The 21,808-nt window shown below is 47.7% G+C and overlaps 2 protein-coding genes across 4 annotated transcripts in view; both read right to left on the bottom strand.

Annotated features, from left to right (window-relative positions):
• The window catches only part of LOC119456001 (glyoxylate/hydroxypyruvate reductase A-like), a 92,874-nt gene extending 80,096 nt beyond the window's left edge, over positions 1–12,778 (bottom strand). Inside the window, exons 1-2 of one of the 3 annotated variants that reach the window (XM_049669493.1) lie at positions 12,418–12,772; positions 11,696–11,842 (exon numbers count right to left, since the gene is read on the bottom strand). In XM_049669493.1, the coding sequence (XP_049525450.1) occupies positions 11,696–11,842; positions 12,418–12,676 (406 nt within the window). In that variant the 5' untranslated portion in view covers positions 12,677–12,772. Of the gene's footprint in view, positions 1–11,695; positions 11,843–12,417 lie in introns of all 3 variants that reach the window. The other 2 variants (XM_037717583.2, XM_049669492.1) reach the window with 2 other exon arrangements.
• Positions 12,779–14,559: 1,781 nt separating this feature from the next.
• LOC119456894 (putative ammonium transporter 2) overlaps positions 14,560–21,808 on the bottom strand; it is a 31,032-nt gene continuing 23,783 nt past the window's right edge. The window contains exons 6-9 of the mRNA XM_049669491.1: positions 20,818–20,877; positions 19,752–19,828; positions 16,427–16,743; positions 14,560–15,511 (exon numbers count right to left, since the gene is read on the bottom strand). Of these exons, the coding sequence (XP_049525448.1) occupies positions 15,122–15,511; positions 16,427–16,743; positions 19,752–19,828; positions 20,818–20,877 (844 nt within the window). The 3' untranslated portion in view covers positions 14,560–15,121. The remainder of the gene's footprint in view (positions 15,512–16,426; positions 16,744–19,751; positions 19,829–20,817; positions 20,878–21,808) is intronic.

The following is a 21,808-nucleotide window of genomic DNA, read 5'->3' as shown; positions in this document are numbered from 1 at the left end:
TTTTGGCAGGCACTTAAGAGTGTACTATAAATGGCAAAAAAAAAAAAAAAAAATACACTGTGCTCTTCAACTTATTAGTTTGGAGATTGCAAGTTCAAGCTTAATGTTGCACTGTAGGGTTGTTCACATTATTTGTACCATTCACACTGCAAGATGAAATAAATTCTACAATGATGTACCTTGCAAAGCTCTCATCAAAGGATGGCTGGTAGCTTCTATTGCTTTCAGCAACAGTGCTGAAAGCAATGAAAGCCAACAGTGATGAAAGCCATGCATGCTGGCATGCATGGAGCACCAACCTGTGTCACTTCGTAGCAACATTTGCCACAACTTGATTAAAGATTATTTAGTAGCACATTGAACAATGCAACTGTCATGAAAGTAGTGCTGCATCTCGGAATGTTTGAACTGAGGCACAATTTTGATGTCTGACTTATTAAAGCTTTCCGAAGCGAAATAAATAAATACTCAGAATGGTCATTTGAAGCGGTCTGAAATTCATTTTATTGGGATCACGGATATGTTACACAGCATCTCTGAAATTCGCAAATGCCTGCTGCAGTGTGCATGCATCAACGCTTGTGACCGACTAATTAGATCTGCAAAACTATACCCTATTTTCCACTGCGGCTGATTGACAAGTGTACCATCATATGTATTGCTACAAGTTTGTATACGTAAGGAATGAGAAATAAGAATTTTTCGCTTACCTGTCGGTCAGGAAGGAACAACGTCGGCAGTGCATTTGCCTTCAAATGCAAACGTGTCCAAGCGTCCATGTGCGCTGTAGAAGTTCCAGATCGTAACGGAAAGCATCACGAGCAAAGTGCCTATCGCAAACGCGTACTTTTTTCCGCGTCTCCGTGAAAGGAAGGCCAATGCGCTTTAGCCAAGCAGACCGCAAGGAGTCATCTTGAGGCAGCAAATACCGGGACTTCACAGATTTTCTGTCACTGGTTTTGCACCCGACAACATGGCAAGGCGCATCTCGCCTTACTCATTGCTCCCAGGAATACTTCTTCTTTCTGGGGTTTTACTTGCCAAAACCAGTTCTGATTATGAGGCACGCCGTAGAGGAGGGCTCCGGATTAATTTTGGCCACCTGGAGTTCTTTAACGTGCGCTACAACGCAAGCACACGGGCGTTCTTGCATTTCACCTCCATCGAAATGCGGCCGCCGCGGCCGGGATTCGATCTCGCGCTCAGCAGCGCAACGCCTTAGCTAACTGAGCCACCGCGGCGGGTGCTCCCAGAAATAGCAGGGCGCTCAGCGCGCTCGGTCGGCGACGCAATCTCCGGGGTAAAATTCACCACACCTGAATTGAGCCGAGCGGAAGAAACCGAAGATACAGTCAGCTCCGAGGCAGCCGCACGAGCACCGAAACTATGCCAAAACTGACTAGTAGGTCGCACAAAACTAATCGGAGAACCTGCAGTTACTGCGGTGCAACGTCCGGAGGTAGGTATCTCATTGCGGAGCCTCGCAGTTGTGTATTTAGTACTGTATGGCTTGCTGGGGCTCCCAATGGCAACCCCACCTCAAGGTTAATTAGGGAGAGAATATAACTCGCCTTATCCTTGGCAGGTACCTGCCACTGGCCCTGGGAGGCAGCGTTTGCTACTTTTCACTGATTTTGGCAACTGCTGCTGCGTGAGAACGACCGCGACCGAAGCGGTGACAGGGGAGCCGTAGCGTCAACAACTATAACTTGTCGACATGGAAGGTCGTCCGCGTGTGCTCGTGACATACAGACGTTTTCATGTACTTTGAAGACGACTGGAGACAAAAGTGCTCCTAACGAATTGACAGTCGACTTCGGGTTGTAGCAACTCTAGGTGGTGTTGGTTGTAGTTCCGACCTTACCGTTGGATCCAGATTCGGAAGCGCGACGTTGCGCTCCGCTGAAGTGCGTTATTCAAGCTTTATATAGTTTACAAAAAAAAAAAAAAGTATTTTGTACTAATTCTCAGGTTTCTTCTGATCTTAATGTTTCACGAGGCGCCATTCACCGGCCTTGGTCACCAAAGTGCGCATTGACTAGGGATCCACGGTGTTGGAACAAAGCGGCAGTGCCGCATCATAAGCTTCGAAAGGTTTGAGACCACTTCTGGCGTTCAAAACCAATCGGAACAAACGAGGTACGAAGGCGGCGATGCCGAAAAGGCAGTGCGGTCAAACATAGTTCGAACTGAGAGCGGGCGCCGCGCTGGCTCTCTGGGCGCCGCTGATAGAATAAAGACAGATGGATGGATGAGGCAGAACTCTACTCTGGGCTAGTACACTCTACTCTGGGCTCATTTCTCCGCTTCGCCGTACTTGAAAGTGTGTAGCCGGCGGGCGTCGCGATTCAAACTGTATTTTTACGTCTCTGTAGTGTACGGCGGTACCGCTCAGCACAGTCTCTGACTTTTGAGAAAGAGCTTCGCGTCGTAGTGCCGTACACCAGAGAAGTCTTCAGTAGCACTGAATAGTTACCGTCGCTTAAAACAGGCTTTTCGCGCGAAATTACGCTTGCAGCGTGACTTCAGACGCGTTTATTCCTAGTCCGTTTGATTGTTTTATTCCTTTATACTATACGGTGACTAATGCGACATTGCCAAATGAATCACGTTTGAAACGAATATCTTTTTGATATGTTCACGATCAAGTACGTCTGTTTCTTCATTACAATAATAATAACCAATTCTTTATTAGCATGTACGACTACGCAGAAACAGTATTTGCTGTCTTCCCAAAACTACTCTTGGCATGTTAACATATATATATATATATATATATATATATATATATATATATATATATATATATATATATATATATATATATATATATTAATGAAAAACGTTGGGTCGAGAAATCGTGAATTTCCAAGCACGTTACTGAAATATTAAACCACTGGGAGGACAGGTAATTTAAAAATGTCACAGTTTCGCCCTAAGGGCGAAGCAATGAATGCGATAGCAACACAGCAATGTCATACGAAGTAAGGTGAGCGGCTTTGGTAGCAACAACACGCAGAACTGTTGTCGACGCCATCGGCGTTTTGCCCGCGTTAGCTCAAAATGCGTGCGGCGTTGGTGACTGTTGCTGGAGCCTCTCATATAAATAGGCACTTGGTGCCGCAGCTAAACGTCGCGTCCCTTCCTTCCCCCTCCCCCACGGCCTCTCGCGCGTCTGAAGAAGGCGAGTTTGCTCTACATATATGGTGATTGTAAAGGAGGAAAGAGACGCCTACTTCTGCAGCCCTTAAGGAAGCACGGCGCAGAACGCGCGTTTGTTCTCCGCCGTGCGTTCACTCCCCGTGAAAGAGCGCGTCCCTCGCGCCCTTTCACTCGCACATACAGCGTTCGGCGGCGCGCGGCCACGATTTCATCTCCATTGACGTCATACGGAACCTCACGGCGACGGCGACGGCGACGCCGACGGCAGAAATCTGCTTTTGAGTGTCCATATAATTGCTATCGCAATAAAAATGTTGCAGTGGCTTAGCTCGGCTATGCCAGGATATACGTAGCGTTAGCAAAGGTTCAGCTGATTATTCTTAGCTTTCCTGGTTGTCTAGATTGTCAAGGATTAGCTTGATTGTCATGCTTACTGCTGCCCCAATGACACACACAAACGCCAGTCAGAAGCGCAGCGGCTCCAGCGCAGTGTCAGACGGCGACTGCACAGCGAGCGCGCGCCGGCGCCAGTGCGTCTACCACGGCTACGACGTCACTCCTCTGGAATGCGCGACCGGCGGCGGTGAGTCGCGCGCGGCGGCGGCGGAGTGTGCGAGAGGTGCCGGCTCCGGTGCGCAAGCCGTGTGATATCACTGATCCTTGCGCATGCGCAGCACGGCTCTTGATGTGCCGCGCGAAACGGGCTTGGCTAGGCCAGTGTAGCTAACGCTACAAAAGCAAAGTTCATCGACGCTTTCTGCAACACTGTGATATTCCTTGTAGAAGCTTCAGCGTGTGTGATCTGTCTGCAACGTGCATCCCATGTAAAGTCGATGATGGAAAAAAAATTACCGCCCTTCCACTCCGTAAAGATGGTCGGATCAGCGAAGCTGTGTTAGTTGCACCGAGTGTTACACGTGCATGTGTTGCACGTGATGCAACTGCGTAAACACAAGTAAACAGGAACTTATATAGAAACGTTGCGAGGCGAGAAGAGGCAGTGACTTCCGACGCTATTCGGCGAGTGTCCAGTTCTCGGGTCGAAACCTGCCGAGCCGCCGCCATCCTCTGCAGTCACGGACACCGCGCGCGTTCGACGCGAACGCGGGGAAACGCGGACGGCATCGGCAGCAGCTCAACGCGTTGCGCTTTATCCGAAAGGGCGCGGCGCACAGAAACACCTTCTCTTATTGCCCCTCCTCCTCGTGCCCAGCGCGACTTCTCATTGTTCGCCTCCTCCCCCAGCACAACTCTACTCCTCTGCTGGTCGCGTGACCTGCCCTCCCCCCGGCGCTGCTCCTTTACTCTCCTGGTCACGTGACCTGCGTGACGCCGGACAGACAGCGAAGGGTCGACTAGGAACGGCTTCCCTGTTAAAAGGGCTACTAAAGCCTAGGCTCAGCAAGGAAGAGGACAAGTCGCCAAGTCTCCATTTTAGTAGCGCTTTTTCCATCATGAACGTTTACAAACACGCCCAACTGACAGTTATTCTATACTTGCGGACAACTTCTGTGGCAATGAAGGGAACGCTACGGTCGCGTGGATGCTGCACATGTGTTACCGAGCCAAGTAGTCCGGCAGCGTTTGACAGTGCTTTTGGCTGCTCGGAACAGACGCTGAATCGACGCAGCTTCCACGTGCGACGGTTTCGCGTTTCTCCAGACGCAGAAGGGAAAAACCGCAAAATACTTTAAGTAAACTTTTACAGTCCGTGGTGTGTTCTGTCTCATTTACCTGTTGCTAATAAGCTGTTTCTTTTCTCTTCCCCAGCCTAAACCAACGTGGATTAAAACGCGGGACTCTTATCAGAAGCGCTCTCACTTGTGCGCGCTTTGGCTCAGTAGCTTTCCCTTCATTGCCACAGAAAGTTATCCGCGCGTATAAGCCCACTGCGCCGCGGCTACAACGGTCACCGCGGCTTCGCTTACTGCGTCTTTCACGCCGCTTCTGTTCGTTCTTGCTCAGAGTGACCGGCCACGAACACAAAGGCGTGGCGGCGCCGCTCTGTCTAGACAGAATGGTGTCTACTCAGAAAAATACACGCGCGTTCCTTGCGATTGGCGCTCTGTATCTGTCTTGTCGAGGTTACTCGCGCCGATTTCAAAATTTTAAGGTCCATAGAGCCTGGTATACTTAATTTTGTGGGCAAGACCTGCAGACAGGCTCTACAAGCTATTAAAAACACAAACGGTTTAAAGCCGCAAAAATTGCGATAATAACCGACCTTTCACAGCACAGCGAAAGCTTGCGATGCACGTCTTTGAGCCCATAAAAGCCCTTTCGCCACCTGGCGACTGCTGTGGAAACTCGAGAGGTGAGTCGACGCGTTTGCGGCGCTTGTTTGGGCGGTGGCCTATTCTACCACCGTGGCCATGGCTGAGCGTCAGCAGACGACAGTTGGTTTCGCCCGGAAGTGCGTCATTCACATGAAAATTTATAACGACGTTTTCGCTTACTTCAGCTATACTTCAGCCCGTTTAGTTAACTGTCTCAATCAATATCCGTAGTAACAGAAGGAAGAATTAAGTGCACTGATCCAAACACCCTTCTTGATTGATGTCAGCTATCGGCCAATAGCAGCCGTCTAACGGGATGTGCTTTATGACGAAATAAAGCACACAGAAGAGAGGGAGGAACATGACTTCTTTTGAAGCGAGAGCGTTTGAGAAAAAAATTGGCCGCCATCCCGCCCTGCGAACGTGAATGTCCAGCGAAGCTGTATCAAACACCACACATGGTCGAGCATTGTAGTCACGCTGTTCTTCGGGGGTCTTTAATTTCCGTGGTCTACCCATGGCAGTCAGAACTGGTTGCTAGACGGGTCTCCCTTTATATATGAAGTGTTGTGACGTCACTAAGTATATATATATATATATATATATAATATATATATATATTATATATATACGAGAGACACCCTCCTCCTGGGGGACGGAAGGGGATTCTCTCTGGTGCTGGTGGCTGTAACCCCCCCCCCATCTTGGCTATACTGTGTCTCTCTCATCCTGAATACAGTGTAAATAGTCCCGCCTGTAGCCGGCGCTGATCCGTTCGTAAAGGTTGAGCCATTTGTCGACGTCAACCCCATTTTCTTTCCTTACGCATCACGAGTACTGCAACTAAGATGTAGGTCGGAGCGACGGAGGGGCAGGGGTGAAGACGATCGTGCCTGCACCGACTGACATGGTCGCAAAAAGCGCATTTTTTGACAATTTCCCGTGAAGAAATCGAAATTAGTGATGTTTAGATCGTATTGGCAAACTGTCAACCCAGCACCTCCACCAAAAAGATGTTACGTAAAACGGCACAAGGCGGGACTATTTACACTGTATTTACAGTATGAGAGAGACACATTAGCCAAGATGGTGGACAGCCACCAGCACCAGAGAGAACCGTCTTCTTCGTCGTCTGCCCCAGGATGAATGTCTCTCGCGTAGCATTATATATAGCCAAGTTCACAAGCCTCCGGATCTTCATTTCTTCGCCTACGCGAACTCTCGGTTTCCCTCAATCTAAACTCGGGACGTTCTCTTCTGCGACGCTTGGTTTGAGCTTCCCTAGCTCCCGCTAAAGTCTTTCGGAAGCAACTAGTGTCCAGGGGACGTATTCTGTAAGAGTCCACCTAGTGGACATGTCCATTTCGTCTGCTGCTAAAGTGCTGATTGGCTGTGGCGCTTGGTTGCTGAGGACGTGCAGCCCAACCCGGCCGCGTCTTTACAATTGCTAGTAGGTATAGCGGAGGGACTTCCGCTTAACACGTTGTCATGGCAATCGTGGAGCTCCTAGGTGCCTAGGGTTTATTTCGCCGTCGCCGTGAGGAATAAGGAGATGAAATCCGCCGCGCGCCACCGAACGCTGTATGTGTGCGTAAAAGGGCGCGATGGACCGCGCGCTCTCACGGCGGAGAACAAACCGCGTCCCGCAGGCGCGAGGTCTCTTTCCTCCTTTACAATCACCATATATGCGGCCTTCTTCTGAACGCACGAAAGGCCGTGGGGGGGTGGGGGGGGGGGGGTGAAGGGAGGCTCGCGGCACCAAGTGCCTATTTAATCAAAGCGAGAGAGCGTTTTTGAAACGATGGTATTCCGGCGCTAAATACACGCATCACTGTTTCTCTACTAAGATGATCCAAATATAATTTTTTAGGAATACTCACTATCAGGGGGTGCTCGTGCCTGCGAGGGAGCATTCCTAATACACGTCTACCTGACTATAACAAACTCTACAATAAAAATGGAGCAGTATTTTTTAGAGCCGCTATTTGGGGTGTTGCTACGCTGCGCTCCGCAACATAGGGAGCCGACATGCAAGGGCTGTTTTACAGCGCTTGCATGTAGGCTCCCTACCGCAACACCCCAACGACCGCCGCTTCGCGCCGGCGCCGCGAAGCAGTATCCGCTTGTTTACACCACCACAGTTCACCGAGATCAAAAGCCGTCATGCCACACCACCACTACTGCAAGGATTTACGCCACTATAACAAACTCTACAATAATAAAGCGCGCGGCCGGCGTGGGCCAGACACCGCCAGAAAGTCAACGCGCCCTAAACGAATCGCTCCGTCCCCACGTAAGCAGCTGCGCTCGGCAAGGTCGCTGCACCCGGTCCCGGAGATAACAGAGCCACCCTCAGTAACTAGCCGCGGCCGCGCAGACCAGTGCCTCAAAAGTCCCTAAGCGATTATGTCCCTAGGCACCTAGGAGCTCCACGATTGCCATGACAACACGTGTTAAGCGGAAGTCACAAGACACACAGTGCCACGCCCCCGCTGTACCTACTAGTAATTGTAAAGTCGCAACCCAGCCAATCAGAACTTCAACAGCAGACGAAATGGACATGTCCACTAGGTGGACTCTTACAATACCTCCCCAGTTCTCTGGTCGAAACCTGCCGAGCCGCCGCGAGAGGCATCGGCTGCAGTCACGGATGCCAGGCGCGTTCGGTGCGAACGCGGTGAAACGCGATCGGCGTCGGAAGCAGCTCTACCAACGCCACCTAGAAAAAAAATCACCGCATATCCACGAAGTGAATGATGATGAGTGGGCGAAGCACCGGGGGATCATTCGGGTAAACCAGAGCTACGGATGAGAGAGAGAGCGCGCGTGTCGGGAACGAGAGAGAAAGATAATAGAGAAACGAACGCCCTTGTGCACCGCAGCGCCCCTAGCTACGGACGAGAGAGAGAGAGCGCGTCGGGAACGAGAGAGAAACAGAGTAACAAAGAGAGCACAGCTGCGCCTCTAGCGGGAGCGGCGTGTACTAGCGTGGCTACGACGGCGCGACGAGGGACAAGGCTCGACACTAAGGAGCTTCGCCTCTAAAATAACAAGGCCTCCGAGCGCCGGTGTGACGCCACGTTATGGGCCGGACAGTCGACGCCGTCGGCGTCTCCGCGCCTAGGTTCGGTGCACTTGCAGGGTGTGTCTGCGCGTAGCGGTTACTATGGCTTCATAAAATTAGTGCTGTCCTTAAGGTGACAGCAACCTAGCAATGCATATGCTTCGGTTCCAAAGCAAGGCACGAATAGATGACGCGAAAAATAAGGGGAAGCCACCGGTTCACCGCAGTCAACACCACCATACAAAGCAACATTCTTTCATACTTTCCTTAGATTACTTGACTGGTGACATTTTTTTTTGCATGTATTGTAACATGATCTGTCTTATTGCCCTTGTGATGTTTGGTCGAGGCTAAGACAAGCAAACTGCATGCTGCTTAGTCACTTTAGCCTTAGACGGAAAGAAAGAAAAAGCAAAACTGCATATTGAAGACACACAATATACTTTATTTACAGATGGTAAAAACTGCATTCTGAAACAAACATCTTCCATGTACAATTATCGTTCTCATTTTTGCATTCTGTAAAACAGTCCTCGCTAGACACACGAATATCGAGGTTCATGGATGACCGAAATCGCACACATCTAGGTCCTCAAAGTCTGGCCATTAACGCTAGTCTTTTCATGCTCTTTAAATGTGCTTACAATACGCTTTGCATAGGAAAGAAAGCTAGATTCCTGCTGCTCCGTTATAGGGCTTACATCACACGATGAAAATAGTCTTCTGATCGTATCAGGATGCGGCATCTTAAACTTCATCGACCTTCTCAATAATACGTATGCATGAGGTGAAATTGTGAACAAAAGGCTAGCAAACACCAATAAATCTGGGAGATATCGGCCAGCATTATTCAAAACAAGATCAACTTGACTCTTCAATAATTTAAGCACTTCCAAATGCCATTCTTGCAACTCGCATGCGAAATTTTTTCCACTTCCTTCCTCTAGCAACGTCGAGATGACGCACCTTTTCAGAACGCTCAGGGCCGATATCCTTATGTGCACGCTACGCGCTAAGCGCGTCCTGCAGGATCTAAATAAAGTTTTTCCAGTCCAGTTCAGTCTGTTCGATGATCTGTAATACACTTTTCAAATCGCTCAAGTCGCACAGCCTTTCAGGAACTAACACATCACCACACTTCCTCACACCCGTTTCACCAAAAAAATACTTCGACGCGCAGGTCTGTGGACACGATCAACGAAGTACGAACTGCAGGAGCAGATTGAAGTGACAAGTCCAAAAAGAAAGCCTTGGAGCCCTTGTTAATTACTGTCCAGAAGTTCGAACTCTGAAAGCTTGGCAAGGCCTTCAGCAAGTCCGAAAAACTACCAATCACATTTTTTGGCGTCCTCTTCTGCTTGGGTTTGCTGTGAAAGCATTATTGCTTTTTGCAAAGATGCGGCTTACAAGCGCGCTCTTTTCGCACCCGGCGTTTCTCAAACGCACGCTTGCGGACGCGATAAATAGGCCGGGCAATTGGGAAACAAGCTCGGAACTGCAGTTCAGGGCGACTTCGACCACTTTTCCTGTCTTGACGTCGGTGTAAGATGTCGTCTTCAAGTAATCCGATGGCAAGAAATGATTTTCACAGAGCTGAAATAAAAAAAAGAGTTACAAATATGAAGCTCGACCAAAATGTAGAATTTACAAGCGCGCCGACAGGTACAGACACCCATCTAATGTGCACGCGTGCACGGATACATTGCGCACTATGCTGACGAAACCTATTCGTCTGGAAACCCAGAATAACAACAGAGAGAAGAAATGCTTACCACTGTGCAGTTCGTTGGCGAGAAGTCCTTCCTAGGAAGAGCTCTGGCCCATGCTGCCCGCATCGCTGGGTCAGATGGGAACTTGTGCACTCGGACACTTGGTCCTCCGTCATAATTGGACTTGCAGTTTGGTGCGCAACAACAGCCAGGCATCGTTGCGCTTCCGTGTACGACGAACCACGCGCAATCGAAGAAAAGCAATTGCGTTTACGGAGCAGCATGCTCCCCCTCCCCTTCGCTCCCTCCGGCGCTGGCTTCCTGCTTCCTTGCTTGCGCGTGGGAGATTGAGTGCGTTCGCTCTCCGTGATAGCGCGCGTCCCCGCATGCTTCCGCTCGGGCATACGGCGCGCGGCGAAGATTTTATCTATGGGAACCTCACGGCAACGGCGGCGACGACGACGACGGCGACGCCGACGGCAGAAATCCGGTTGAAGTGTCCATATAACTGCTATCGCAATAAAAGTGGGCTAAACGGCGTTGGCTCTACTCGTCCCACTACCACATGCCTCACTCTTCTCCACCTCGAATCCGCTATGCTGCGCGATGCTATTTTTATACTCTGCTTTAGATCTCTCTCAGCTCTCTCCCTCCCAGCTCGGCGAAGCTATCGAACAGCTGGTATGGAGTGTAGCGTTTTGTGTTTACAGCTGCGCCGTAAAAAGTGATTTCGCGCTCTACTTATGAGCCCCACGCGTCGTGCACGAGTGCAAAATTTGGCTGAGATGTTCACAGCAGCATATGCCATCCGCTGAATGTTTTTTTTTTTTTTTTTTTTTTGCCAAGCCCGACGGTTGGTTCAGGACCTCTTTAATTATATTATAACAAGTCGGAGAACTGGACTAGTTGGTGCTGGTGGACATTTAATGTATCCATCACACACGTATTCACAAGTGCTTGTGTTTGGCAAAAAATAAAAATAATGGCCACACAGTGCACCAGTGTCTGTGTTCCTTTTGCCCATTTGTGTTTTTTACGCCATTCAGAAGTATGCTCAACTATGTTGTCACAGGCACATTATGTATGCCTGCTTCAGCAATTAAGATAAGCCCTTTTCGTGAAAGAAACCAATCCTTAGTAAGAGTGTCCAACACTTGCAGTTTTGATGACGTCTATCAGTGCTTGATGCAATAATGTACAAGAGAAAAATGAAAATGCTGTTATTAATGCACTGTTAGCTGACCACACGTACTTCAACTGGTTTATTTTTGACTTGACAGCTTGTACGACTGATTTTTCAGCAGCTTATGATGGTTTTAAGCGGTTGGAGGGGGGTAAGTGTGCAACACTTAGACCAGCAAGACATATTAATCTGGGTTACCACTCCTGTCAAGCTGACATAAAGCCCTCAATAAACACAGCAACGTGCGGCATTGCAAGGAGTGGTGTAAACACCCAAACTACAAAAAGCACATTGTACTTGCCTGCAGATGTGACCTGCACAAGCTTCATATTTGGCAGCTGGTAGAGTATGTCCTTCAATATGTGGGTGTCGGTGATCAGGATCTCAACACTCTGGAGCTTTTTGACAACCTCAGGTTTAATCGTGGGGCAATCATCATGCGCAGTGACTGCAAAGCAACAGAAACAGAAAACTGTACGTTCGACAAGCTTAAACGCAATTTGTAGGTTTGTCAGAAATGTGATGGCTGCGAACTGATTCTTGAGGAAACGAACGCAACACGGACGCTGTGCATTCGCTCTGGCGTTTATCTGCGTGGCACATTATACAAGCACTACCGAAGCCCGAACCGCGAGAGGACATCGCACGTTTAATGTCAAGCGTGCTTAAAGTTGAGATGTATAGCCGCGGTCGATGTGCATATAGCGCTGTCGCGCAGTCAGTTTCAATCCTAACCGAAGTGGGCCAAAACTGAACTTTCTAAACGTGAGAGTTCAAACGTGCTTGAAAACACCATCAGCGCTCGATCTACACTGATTCAACCTTGAACAGAGTGTTCGTATGACAAAAAGGGTTTAGCTTTGTTCGCAGAAGAGGGACAAAAGGCAGTTTGAGTATCGACAATCCCTGAAGCTTCGTTGCCATGAAGACGCCTTACGATATAGAACTGTGCAAGCAGTCATAACTAGGGTGAAATTATTAAAAGGATGGGCACACCTGATTGGTGCGCACAATTATACTCACATTTTGCGAAGATTTCAACTACATCGGCTCGACCTTTTACTGCTTCTCGGAGATGTTCGGCGATGTTTGGAAACCGCGAAACGACGTAAATCTCGGGGAGTCCCATTTTGGAAGCTCGGGCTTCCGAAGCAAGGCAACGAATCGCAGGTTGTAAGCAAGGGAATTCACGAAACAGTTCTTGCTTATTGACACGAGCAGCAGCTTGCCTACACGAGATATTCAAATAGCGTGAAGACGAGCGTAATGACAGTTGGAACATGACAATTTATCATGAAGCAGCAGTACAACCTTAATACGATAACAATTTAGACTACAACACGTAGCGATGCATTTAAATTTGCGTGCGTCCGCTGTACAACCAGTCAGAGGAGGCTATGAACCAGTATAACAGCCAGGGTCAGCTGATAAAACGCAATCGAACACTCAGACATGATGCGCCACAAGCTTTACCTAAAACTCACTGAACCCACTATTTGGTCAATTTTGACCAATATTTTGGGGTAAAAACAGCAAGTCTTGTGTTTTCATTAAACATATGTAGTTGCTAGTTCCGGTTTAGATTTTTGGCGCGGTACTCAAACTTCATCAATGCTTCAAATTGATTAAAAAAAGCTCAACTCTAATGTAACGCAACGTGCTTCTGTTTCTCAATAATTTTTTTACGTAATTACGGTTATATTAGGCTTTCTCTGAGAAATATTATATTAACGAAGCTGTTAATATAGCTGGATAAGAAACGTCCGAAGTTCGCAGAAAACTCCGCGCCGTTTCCTAGCAACAACCAAGCCACAGCTGCGACTAGCTGGTAAACGGTTTCCCGCCAAGCCGAAACTACCTAAAATAGCTGGTACGTGTCGCCTAGCAACCATCTACGTCATAACTGACGTAAACACCCGGTGTGCATGCGCATGGCCTCGGAGTTTGCCATAAAAGGGAAAACTAGTAGTGTCAACCTAGGGTAGCCTAGTCGTGTCAAATTTCGCTAGATATCGAGCGTCCAGCCTCCAACGCGTTCGGGATCGCCAAGCAACAGCGTTCATGGCACTGTGCCAACCTTGGTTAGCCTGCCTGCGTTTGTGGCATGCCAGGAACGCTGGTCACGCGAAATGTCGCGTTAAAAAGTTAAGACCTAGCAGCAACCAAGTTAATACCTAACCATGGAGGAAAGAAACAAAACAGGAGAGGCCCTGACATCACGTTTTTGAAGCCAGAAGTGCTGCCATGTTAGTGTGCCATCTCTCTCTGCGCCTCTAATCAGGGGTTCTGCAGCTCATCGGAGCAGATGAGCGCGAACTTTGAACTTGCATTGTTACGAGCCGCCGGAAGTGCGTGCTGCTACTAGGCACTGTAGTGCTGCTGACGCGCATCAAAACAAAGCATACGAAACTTCTGTAGCAGTTTTAGTGAAGCAGACGCACTCCTGTGTTTTTCCGTGGCACGTTTTGAAGAAGACGACGAAGACCCGCGCCGTGATTGCTTGAGTGTATCTGTTGCTGGCTGATTCTCACACTCACAGACCCAAAACACAACTTTCAAGCTTACACGCCACACTCAAAAGTCAGGTTTTCTCGCTATGAAAAGGTGTTGCGAGGAAGACGCCGGCGGAAAAATCTTATCTCTTTTCGGTAGCAGCAGCGAAAGCTTCGGGAGCGCAGTTGCTATGGCAACGTTGACATTTGAGGTAACCGTCCCAGTGCTTCTTTGCGAAAAACAACACGTGACTTCCGCCGCACTTTCTCCTATAGGCCCGTGCTGGCCGGGGCCTCTCCTGCGTTTCCTTCCTTCATGTACCTAGCAGTAGGAGCCAGTAAGACTTGAAGATCGACAGTTTCGCTGTGCCTAAGCTTTGCACGACCGAGTGCAAACTTGCCCGTTTTTTGTACTTGATGGACAAAACATATGAACGCTCATGCAAAAGTTGTGTATTCACGCGCGCTCCTTCACAACCCCAAATGTCCCAGATGACATTTGCTCGGAGGAACCGTGTCATGTCATGTTTAAATTGGTCTCCCTACCTCTGCACATTTAGAAATATGTGATAAAAAGTTTTACTTAGGCACCATATACATCTGTGTTGAAAAGCAACGTATGTAAGAAATACAGATAACGCAGCATGATTTCTTGCGGGTTGTTTTTATTAAGGCCATATAGTTTGGTTGTCGTCAAAGCAAGGATTCTTAACTGTTGCAGTCAATATATTAAATCTTTCTGGAACATTTCACTGCGCAATGTGCCGTAGGAATAAATCTCTGAGTCATGTTACAAAACTATAGATGCACACTATTAACGCCGGCAGCACCTTCCTAGCGGTCTAAAATGCACCAATAACTGCTCTGCGGAGGAAAACAGAACATGACGTTTTTGCTCATCCGATCCATAAAGAGCTATCAAAACTCACTTCGCTAAAACGATACAATGCATGCTTACACACATTAGCTAAGCCTTAGTTAGCCACATTTCATTGAGCATGCCGAGACACGCGCGTGACACATGAAAGACGCCTTCATAGCATCTGTCTGAGGCAATGGCAATGCGAGACTGCGCAAGAATATATACATTGCAAGAACATAACTGCGAATGTCTTTGGTTCTTTGGCTTCCTGGGCCACGCCCACAGGTAAAGTTCTGTAGCCGTCAACTGTCCGGCCCAAAGCCTACCACGTATTTCAGAGCGTCACCAAACACTATATTCCAGTAACAAGTGGTCACGTGGAGTCTGTCTCCGACCAAGCTGGTCTGGGAACAGGCCTTCTCCACGTTTGATATCCAGTGTCCATGGACCGCTGTAACACTGCAGGGCGGCCATTCGGAGTGTCCTCTGTTTGTGTAGCACTGGAAGTTCGCTGGCGGTCCAGGAGGGCCTGCTGAGCTAGACGCTGTTGTCGACGTGCCACAGTGTTGACAGGCTGCTCTGACGGAGCTACTGCAGTGCGCTCTTCACCGGTATTGAATTTTCCATTGCTGATGGTCGCTATCGCAGCACCAGGCTTCGGCTGTTCTGGTTTCTGAAGATACTGAATGCCATGCTCGACGAAATCCGCGCCGATTTGTTCTTCCTCCAGGGACATTCGAATGGGCACGATGCGGTTGATACCCTGTGAGTGTAAACGAAGAGTCATGGTAAAAGATTGAATAGTTTGCAATGTAGTTTACAATGCGTGGTCTATAGCATTGTGCCACGCAAAAGAAACAAAGCTACGCAGCTGTTCAAATGAATTTTTACGAGACGTGCCAAGGCAATGCACAAACTTGATGGCAGACGCATTGGATATCTATTTTGCTGCTCCGAAGCTGACCGTATATATACGCCGGTTTAGTAGTACATATTGAAAGCTACAATAATCAACAGCTCAAGATGATGGCATCAAAGTGCTATAAGTATAATGGCTTATAAAAGGCGCTGAGTCCTGAAGCTTCCTAGTCTCTGCGTCATATCTACCCGGAGCTGTTAATAGTGAGCATAGCGGTACGCTGATGACTGAAGATTCGATGGATAGCTCAGTGGCACATCCTACGTACGCCCTGCTCCAAATGTAGCAATAGTAGTAGTAGTAGTAGTAGTAGTAGTAGTAGTAGTAGTAGTAGTAGTAGTAGTAGTAGTAGTAGTAGTAGTAGTAGTAGTAGTATGTAGCAGTAGGTAGCAGTAGTTGAACAGCCCCGTGGCCAGGAGAGGTGGTAAGATGTGGGGGGAGGGGGGTAGAGAAGCTTAAAGGGACACAAAAAGATCATTTAATCTGTATTAGTAAATTACCCTTCGACAAAATGCAACACTGACCATATTATTTTCCAGTATCTAACCTCTTACCACGAAATTAACAAAAACAAAATGAATCCGGAACCCTCCACTACGGTGTGCTTTATCAGTCTAAACTGCTTTGGTGTTCTCTTTAGTGGCCCCTTTAAGAGAGAAAGAGGGCGAGAGAGAAAAAAGTAAGGAGCTAAACAACGCATGCTCACAAAATGCATCCGTACGTAACCAACAGCACGTATTGTCCCTATTGGCGGCTCACCCAGAGGATGATGAACGTGGAGACGCAGCTCCAGGCGGTGATGGCGATCACAGCGATCGCCTGAACCCCGAGCAAGTAGAACCCACCGCCGCGGAACACTCCGGCGCCTCCTCGGCTCAGGCGCAGCAGCGTGTCTCGCTCGACGAACAGACCAACGGCCAACATGCCCCAGACAGAGCTGAGCCCATGCACAGCGATGGCACCCACGGGGTCGTCCACGCGCAGCCAGTCGAGCAGCGGCATGCCCACGTTGGCCAGCAGGGAGCCCACCGATCCCACCACCACGGCCTCCCACGGGTGGTACAGGGCACAGCCGGCTGTGCATCGATCATTTTGGTTCGGAATTGTCGCTGTGCTTTAAGAACACGAATAGGGCTCAAAGGCGTAATAGCGTGAACTTAAAACAACAACAACAACAACAACAACAACAACAACAACAACAACAACAACAACAACAACAACAACAACAACAACAACAACAACAACAACAACAACAACAACAACAACAACAACAACAACAACAACAACAACAACGGAGTACTTCATTTAAGAGTGTTTGGGCTTATTGTCATATATCTCTTCCCACCTTCAAGAATTTCTCCTTGCACCAATCATCGTCATGTATTTTTACAGCATAACTGACGAGTTGGTGTGTACGAATGTTTGTTCATTGTACGCACTATAGCGGAATAGAATAGCCGTGTCCCGGAAGTTTTCACTGACCCTGAGTTTGACAACTTCTGAACAATGTTTGCAATTGCATTTTTAGAGCGCAGCTCTCAGGCCGCCGCGCCTGCGGCGAGCGTCGGCATCGGCGTTGACCCTCGTAACCGAGCGAACGAGCACAGCGAATGATGTAAGCGAACGCGGAGGGCTGCGGGAGATGAAAGACGGCGATAGCGAAGAGAGCGCGAAGAGGAAAGCGGAGGAGGAGGGTATGGCGAAAGCGTGGGAAGAGAAGCGTAGTGCCGCGCAAGACGGGCTTTGTGGCGACGACGGCTGCGAGATGGCGCCAGAGTAGCGCGCATTGTCTGAAATAAAGCGCTGCATGAGCTGGCGACTGCTGCGAATCGCGCACACGCGTCACCCATGCACTGCCTCTCGCAATCTCCCCGATTATAGCGAGGCAGTCGCGCCACACTTCGCTCCGTTTGCAACATGCCGCACGAGACAGATTGTCCGTCCCCGCCAATATATCGCGAAATGAAAACACGTATAAACTGCGATAAAATTTCGCATTAGGGAATAGTAATCGTCGGCGAATTCCTTTAACAGCGAAGCTGTTCTAGCTAACCATAAAAAGTGCCGCCTGCCGAAAAACCTCGCCGAGCTATGACGTCACTGCGTTGCCTAGCAACCATCTCGCGGAGCGGCGTGTGCCTCGCCTCCTCTCCGTGCCGTGCGCATGTTGTTTCGACATGGGACGTTAAGGAGAGGGAAGGAGAGCATGCGCGGCGCGCGCTATGCTCGGAAGAGGGAAATAGAAAATGAGAGCGAGATAGAGCAACACCCCCTAGACTCTAGTCTAGCCTAAATTAGTCTAGCCTAGGGGGTGTTGGATAGAGAGAGAAATAAATTGTAGCCGCACAAACGAGGCAACGCGCAGAGCTGCTGTCGACGCCGCCCGCGTTTCCCCGTTTCCCACGTTCGCGCCGGGGCAACGCGGGCGGCGTCGGCAGCAGCTCGGCAGGTTTCGACCAGCCATGCCCCGGCAAGTGTGGTGGCGCAGCTTGGCCGTGACGCCCCGACGGCGGCACAACTCTCGTTGACTCTGTGGCGAGCACATGTAGGCTTGACATGGGACGACCAAAGAAGATCCGGACACCCGAAGAAGAAGCCACTCATCTTGAAGCGCGCCGCGCGGCCAAGCGAAAATCTGCGTGTCGGCGGTGAGCCGATTAGGAATGCCGTGCCTATCAGCGCTTAGCATTTCCTAGCAAAACTTGGGCAAACCTAGTAAAACCTGGAAGATGCTAGGTCGATCACCAGCTGCGCTGTTTACTCCAGCCTTGTACCACTAGTGCAAGCTGGCCATTTTTTTTCTGAGTTGTACTTTCTGTTGTCTCCTTATGAATGTATTTGTATGTTGATTGATAGTTGACTGTATTCTGTTGTACATGTGTGGTTTCGCCCTGCAACAGCCTGAACGGGCGTACAGTATTGTAAGTATACTCCCTGATGGAGCGAACACTCCTGTCTCAACTGTTTCACGTATAAATAGCACGTGCTGCGGCTGTCATTTGTGTTTTAGAGCAGATATCACTACTTGTTGCTATGCTAGTTGGTTCATGGTAATTGTGATGCAATAGGACGTGAAGCAATATAAAGTAAGAACATCGCATGAAAGAGCGTCAAAGGAGGAAACAGGAGGGACGCCAAAAGCTTTGTCAATTCGACTCCTATAGAGGCCGAATTCACAGTTTCTTCTTTTCTCTTTTTTTTTTCGCAAGTGCTCTGTCCCATTAGTCGTTTGCGTTCTGTAATATTATGTTGAAACTCACTTCTGGTTAACCTCCCTGCCTTTCCTTTCTCGCTTGCTCGAGTATTATGTTCGACATCACGATTAGTTGGCCGAATGAACAAACGTTTTATTGGTAAGCGATGTTTGCTATTGGCCGCTCGCCTTCGCTAATAATACATCTAACATCACGACTGACTGGCATTTGCGTCCTATAGCCATACAACGTTTCTGTGAATACAGGTTTGGTGTTGTGTTGTAGAATAAAAAAAATGCGGGAACATGTATGGGAGCGATGGTTGTAGACATGTGAGGAATTCATTACAGGTGAATAAATCTTCGCTTTACAACATTTCTGAAATTGGATTCGCTCCTTCGTTAACTATTAAGGGTTTTCTTCTGTCTTTTTTTTCATAATGCATGTATTGTGTTTTCTTGCGAAAAGACGACGTTAGGAAACAGCACTGCACGTCCAAGAGTGATAACACTGCACAGCTCTCCTGACTCGTGATTTTTTTACGACAAGAATGCATTACTTCGGTATTTGATCCGAGTTGAACAATTTGCGCTGCAGCCACTTTAAGTTTAAACCATGTTGTAAATGTCTCCTGCGATGTGACACGAACATGACATACTGCATTGTGTAACGTCCGCGCAGTGTCCAAGTGGTCGCAAAGAAAGTAATCGTCACGAACGAGCTGGCCACGTTCTACTGAGGTACGTCTACGACAACGAAAGAAAAAAAAAAAAACGCTAGTGAGCGAACAAACTATCTTACTGATAGCGCACACGACTTATTGTATGCAGCAAATGCTTTACCATCACGAGAGGTGGGCGCTCGAAACATGAATATTGTTCAGGGCTTACCTGTGATTGCAACGAGGGAAGCGAGAATTCCGTTGATGAGCTTGATTACAGAGAACTTCCGGCTGTTCACCGCATAACTGGATGCACAAAATAAAAATAAATGCAAGCACTTTTATTGAAAGCAGATATTACAGGAACACCCAAACAAGAACAGCAGACTCGTTTCCATAACGTCGTAAACTGAACCGAACTATCACGAGGAAATTAATCGTTGCATGTTTTCCTACGCAAATTGTGCACAGCATGACTAAACTTAGCTTGTTGCGTTCGAAATCGTTTAAGCATGTCTCGTGGAGATGATTATGTGCTTTTAAATAGCGCAACACAAATGTGAACAACCATGCATATGCTTAAATTTCTGAAAGATTCTCTTTCATTTAATCTAGAGACGGATTAATTTCAGGCTGAATCTTGGAAGGCGTGAGCTCATATTTTTCCTTGAGCGTACAGACCAAGAAGGCTGAATTGGTACAGACTACAAGAGATGTCGTGCGTGCACAAACTGATCCTGAAAAAAAAAATGCCGTTAATGGCTCACTACTGGAAGGTCCATTATTCGTACCGTAACTCAGATGAGGTAATAATCTTCTAACAGCTCATCCTGCAATTATCATCACCCCGTCATCACTGTACCACTGACACGTCCTTTCTCTTCCTTTTCTTTTATAACGATTACAACAAAACTAAACTACTGCAAGACTACATGTGATACTAAGTAACAAAAAAAAAAAATCAGCACGGGAAGTTAAAGTGTTTCTAATTTCCTAAATAGTAAATTTGTAGAAGATTCGTGGGCATAAAAACTATCCTTTGCAGCACTCTCTCTTTCTATATATATGCAGTATATATTCTGTAGCGATGAGTACATCCTGAATTTCTTCTGCCTCAACCTGCGGTAGTGTGAAAAATTTTGGCTTTCATAGTAATGCACTATAATTTGGTGCAGTGGTTAAATTTTAACGAAAGACAAAAAAGAAAATCGCTTGGCAAGAAATGGTCGTTTTCGCGGTAGCTAAACCATGACAACGGCCACAAAGAAGTTCTGAACGAAAAAGATAGTTCGTACCTGAAAACGAGCGCTGTGATCCCGCCTCCTACTGAAGAATTTATTGTCACTATGGCCGACCTGTGCAAGAATAAAAATGAAGAAATTATCTTTTTACTTATTTAAATGTAGAAACATGAGCGGGTGTGCTACGTCAGAACAGGCTATTCCAAAGTCCCAAATTTGTTACTCGAAGAAAAATAAAAAAAAGGAAAGAAAGAAGAAAATGTGAAAAACGCACGACACGCAGTTTCTCAACAGTAAAAATTACGCTGTCGCATCCCGGAATTGAATTTCTATTTACATAGAGCTGGTCTGATGATGTCCCCTCTGTGCCAAAATAGTAAGGAAATTGAAACAATAGACCACTACTTTTTATCATGCCGACGTTATACAAACCAGAGAAAGATATTACTCGAAGCTCCACTCTGCAAAATTGGATTAAGATTAAATACACCAGTATTATTATCATTTGGGGCCTCCACCCTCGGCTATTGTCACAGAGACGTTTGTTGCGCAGTGTATCAATTTTTAACAGAAACAAGACGATTACCCTGTTAATTATTGTAACTTTATTCTACCTATCAGATCAGTATTCATTTCACTGAAATTTGTTTCTCCAAATTCGTTCGTAACATCGTATTTTTTTTCTGACCTTGATAATAACTACATTTTACACCCTTCAGTTAGTCTGACTGCTCGTTGGCACACTACTCTAGTTATGCAAAATTTTCTTTGTTTTTGTTTTTGCCTTCTTTTATTTTGCGTATCTCATTGTCAAAAAGAATTTTTTTTTATTTACCTACTGCCGCCCGATTCTTGGCCTATCCCCCTCAGTGGGTGCGAGCCATGATAAAGGATCATCATCATCATCATCATCATCATCATCATCATCATCATCATCATCATCATCATCATCATCATCATCAGTGGGTACTAGAATCGCAGCTATGCCGTCTAGACCGTCACCTTCAACACTCCGCCTTGTCACGGTCACATTCTGACGTGAGCG

The sequence above is a fragment of the Dermacentor silvarum genome, chromosome 6 (assembly GCF_013339745.2).
Source record: "Dermacentor silvarum isolate Dsil-2018 chromosome 6, BIME_Dsil_1.4, whole genome shotgun sequence".
NCBI classification, from domain to species: domain Eukaryota; kingdom Metazoa; phylum Arthropoda; class Arachnida; order Ixodida; family Ixodidae; genus Dermacentor; species Dermacentor silvarum.
The sequence above is the reverse complement of the archived record's forward strand: the minus strand, read 5'-3'. Positions and strand labels throughout refer to the sequence as shown.